We start from the raw sequence: 4,412 nt of genomic DNA, 5'->3' as shown, positions 1-4,412 counted from the left end.
AAGATCTCTCTGTTATCATGGACTGGGTGGGGGATATATATCACTGCCTGTATTGTAGGACTCCCATGTCTTTTACGAAGGCAGGTACTTTCATCACACCCATTTGACAGATGCGGCACTGAGGCTCAGGGACAGAGGTCACGTTCCAAGATTTGAGAGGCTAGCTGGCCTTGGACTTCTGCTCCAGGAAGCTTGCCTTCCTCCCCTCCCTGCCCCATCCCAAGTTGACTTCCAAGGAGCCACAAAGTCTTCACTGCAAACTGAAATGCCATCACTCTTGGGGGTAGCTTTATCTCAGAGTGCTTAAGAATTCTGCGGACACAGACTAACTTACATCACAAGTCAGAAAAATAAATGTCAAAGTGCATCTATACCAAGCACCATGAGGTGTGCTCTGTGACCTTAAAGTTCAGTTTCTGGATGTTTAGGGCTGTAGAAAGTGAGGCGTTAGGGGAGAAGAGCCCTGATTTCTTGCTCCTTATGATCTCATCAACCCTGCTCCCACACAACACTGGCTGCTAGAACAAGTACTGGGACTGTGAGCAAGAAGGCAACCAACTTGCCCCTACTAGCACCTTCACAGTGTCCAGACCCAGCCACCTCACAGGAAACCCAGCTCTGAGCCTCAGCCCAAGACTGGGATGTCCCAAGGGGAAGCATCGGGTGCCCCAGGATTTCCCAGAATGGCACTGGCGCCCAGGTCCAGGCGTTCTGTCTATCCTGCTGGTCCGCAGCCAGCTGCACCTCCTGGGGCTCGGGGAGGGGTCTGGCGGGCAGACCTGTGCCGGCAATGCCTGCAGGGGCTCTGCTCCCGCTCTGCACGGCCCCAGACCCAGGCGTCCTGCCCCCTGCTCTGACCCCTCTGGCCCCCACCTCCGGCGACCCCTCACGCACACAGCCTCCCCCCCACCCCCACACACGCACGCACACAGGCTGATAACAGTCCCGACCCCCGGCCAGAGCCGCAGTCCCGGGGCCAACCCCTGCCGGTCACCTCGCCTCCCTGTGCTCCGGACCCTGGCCAGGGGCACTGCGCGCTCTGCCCGACCCCTGGCTCTGCAGCCGCCGGACAGAGGGGCTGGCCCTGCCCTGCCGAGCTTCCCAGGATGAGGGCTCCTGGCGCGGGCGCTGGAGCCCCTGGTCGTTGAGGGGCCAGCGAAGAGCAGAGATGGGGGTGCGCAGTGAGTACTCGCAGGCTGGGGGAACTCCCGCTGGCCCGGGCCCCTGTTTGAGGAGGGATTTACCGCTGGGGCTATTGGCCCATAGGTGGCTGGGTTCAAGGACCCACGGCTTGCCAAGGACCCCGGAAGGGGAAGGGGGGTGGGGCAGCCTCCACGTGCTGGCAGGGCTTGGGGAGTCCCTCTGAAAGGCAAGACTCTGATCTGGAGACAGGGACAAGGTTTGGGGGCTCAGGGAGAAGAGGAGCTGCTATGTGGTTGGGGAGGAAGCTGATACCTGGTTCTTGGAGCAACAACGGGATCTGGAGAGGGGAAGCCTCTGTCTGTCACACGGGGATTGAAGTTTGGCCCCGGAGAAGTGGATGCCGGTAGTTGGGGGGTGGGGTGTTCGCGGCAGCTGGATTGAATGAAGGCACCAGAGACAGAGCCTAGGCTCCTAGAAGGTTGGGGCTGGGAAGGATTAGCTGGGGGCAGAGGAGCCTGAGGTGTGAACCTGCCCCCTAAACTGATCCTTCTCTCCTCCCTGTCTCAGGCTCAGCCTGGCTCTGTTTTCTAGAATGTCCCGCCCTGCTGCTTCTGCTGTCCTTATTACTGCTTTCTCTGGGCCTCCCAGTCCTGGGTGTCCCCCAGCACCTCATATGTGACAGCCGAGTCCTGGAGAGGTACATCCTGGAGGCCAAGGAGGCAGAAAATGTCACGGTAAGGCCCCCTCCCTGGAATATTCCACAGAACTCACTCTCAGAGGTCTCTTCCAAGATCCAGGAATGTACTGGATTCCTTACTGGCAATTGGTTCAGGGGTAAAGGTGGGCCAGCGGCCCCAATAAAAATGACAAAACTGGTAGCCCAAAGCATACTTGGCAGCTAGATACAGGACAAAAGTGGCAGGTGCTATGGCCTGGGGCTGAACTGGGAGCCCCAGGAAGCCCTGACTCCCAGATTTTGAATTTCAGATGGGCTGTGCCGAAGGCTGCAACTTCAGTGAGAACCTCACTGTCCCAGACACCAAGGTTAACTTCTATTCCTGGAAGAAGATGGAGGTAAGTTTATTTTTTCCTTTTTCTTGAGGAGTCTCATTTTGAGAACCTGATAGGGCAGAAGGGAGAATGAAAAAATGAGAGGAAAAAATGGAGCAAAGATGCTAAAAGGAATACGTTCATTCATTCATTCAACAAACCTTACTGCATGCCTTCTGTTTGCTTAGCCTGGAACTTGGACCAGTTGATACTAAGTCTCTGCTCCCTTTAGATTGAACAGCAAGCTGGGGAGGTATGGCAGGGCCTGGCCCTACTCTCAGAAGCTATCCTTCGGGGCCAGACTCTGTTGGCCAACTCCTCCCAACTGCCCAAGACCCTGCAGCTACATGTGGACAAAGCCATCAGCAGCCTGCGCAGCCTCACCTCCCTGCTTCGGGCGCTGGGAGCCCAGGTGAGTAGGGCCTTCTTCACACTTCTGTTCGCCCTTACTGTAAAACGGGGAGAAGGGGCCTGCCAAGGAATACTGCAGTTCCCTTCCTGCTCTTCCATTTCTGTCCTGAGTCCCATCTCCCTCCCAGGTCCCAGGCAGTAAGGTAAACTTGTGCTTTCTCTTTGGCAGAAGGAAACCGTCTCCCTTCCAGATGCAGCTTCTGCTGTTCCACTCCGAACATTCACTGTTGATACTTTATGCAAGCTTTTCCAAATCTACTCCAATTTCCTCCGGGGGAAGCTGAAGTTGTACACGGGGGAAGCCTGCAGGAGAGGGGACAGGTGACCTGGTGCTCCCACCCTGGGCACATCCACCACCTCGCTCACCACCACTGCATGTGCCACGCCTTCTGCATCGCCACTCCTGACCCCCTTTGAGGGGCTATCAGCTCAGCGCAACCTGTCCCATGGACACTCCAGGGCCAGTGGTGACATCCCAGGAGCCAGCGGAACCGTTCAGAGCTCAACTCAGACCTAAGGATGTCACAGGGCCAGCCGGAGGCTCTGATGCAGGAGGAATTCACAGAGCACCTTAAACTTGGGGACAGCACCATGCTGGGGAGACACTGAAAGTCACCTCAGTGTCCTGCAGAACCATGATGCCGGGACCACCTTTGGAGGGCAAATACCTCTTTTTTGCACCTACCAAGCAGGGACAGGATGGACTGGAGAACTTAGGTGGCAAGCTTTGAACTCTCCAGGTCTCACGGGGACTCGCAGGACATCAAGAGCCTGCTGGACTACGAGGGTGGTGGGAACCGTGAAGCTGGGATGGGGGCTGGCCCCTGGCTCTCATGGGATCCAAGATTTATGTATTTTTCAATCTCACTGGCAAGAACTAAAACCACAACATGACTCTTGGCTTTTCTGTTTTCCCGGAAGCCCAGTACTTCCCTGGCTCTGCCCCATCCTGGCAGCAGACAGCAGGTCGGGGAAACCAGAGGTGAAGGGGGCTGGGCCCTACGTGCTGCCTCGCATGGCCTCTCTGACCTCTTGACCCCTCTGGGCCTGAGGCCACAAGCTCTGCCCACGCTGGTCAATATGGTGGCTCCATTCAAGGCTAATTCTCAGTAGGCAGCTGCCAACCTGCCCAGGACTAGCCTTTAGTGAGCTAAGGCTGCCATCGAGGAAACAGGAGCCAGGAAGAGGGCCCCCCGGGGGCTGGCAGCAATTCTAGCCATCAGAACAGCTTATTTCTCACCTCTTCTCTCTGGTGTCTTTGGCTATTGCCACATTCTCAGTGTCAGCTTTTGCCACTGTAGTGCACGACCTCCCCTTTAAATCTAGTTGACATCTTTCCTTGCCTGGGGGTGGTCACCCTGAAACTGTCAGGAAGGGCAGCAGACAGCATGCAGTAGGAGCCGTCTTCCCAGACAGCCGTGTCACTGGGCACTGGCACTATGCCCAGAGCTACTGTAGGGAGTTCCACTCTATGACCTCATTTCATTCCTCATACAGCCTGATGAGACTGCCCCTCCCATTGAACAGGTGAAGAAGTCAAGTCACTTGGCCAACGCCAAGGCCAGGAGTCCCCAGTTCCCCCCTGAACTCATCCCTTCCCTCTTCTGCTTGGTTCTTCCACACAATCCCTTCTCCCCTGAGCTGGGGAGGGCATAGAACAAACTAGCTAGACGTCTGCTCTTCATCCCTGCTTCCCACTTAACATTTCACTCTGAAACTCACTTCAGGTTCCTTTCCAGAAATAATGATTCCACTGCAAAGTGCTGCCTGAGGGAGAGACCTGTGCAAACAGAGCTGGTCACAAAAAT

At 56.1% G+C, this 4,412-nt stretch overlaps 1 protein-coding gene across 1 annotated transcript; it reads left to right on the top strand.

Annotated features, from left to right (window-relative positions):
* The first annotated feature begins 1,168 nt into the window (after nt 1-1,168).
* EPO (erythropoietin) lies at nt 1,169-2,949 on the top strand. Its single transcript, XM_054693921.1, has 5 exons — nt 1,169-1,181; nt 1,711-1,877; nt 2,131-2,217; nt 2,426-2,605; nt 2,774-2,949. The coding sequence occupies exons 1-5, from the start codon at nt 1,169-1,171 to the stop codon at nt 2,927-2,929; spliced, it is 603 nt and encodes a 200-aa protein (XP_054549896.1). The 3' UTR covers nt 2,930-2,949.
* The last annotated feature ends 1,463 nt before the right edge of the window (nt 2,950-4,412 follow it).

This window comes from Talpa occidentalis, unplaced genomic scaffold (assembly GCF_014898055.3).
Source record: "Talpa occidentalis isolate TD23 unplaced genomic scaffold, MPIMG_talOcc4v2.1 talOcc4.12, whole genome shotgun sequence".
NCBI classification, from domain to species: domain Eukaryota; kingdom Metazoa; phylum Chordata; class Mammalia; order Eulipotyphla; family Talpidae; genus Talpa; species Talpa occidentalis.
The sequence above is the reverse complement of the archived record's forward strand: the minus strand, read 5'-3'. Positions and strand labels throughout refer to the sequence as shown.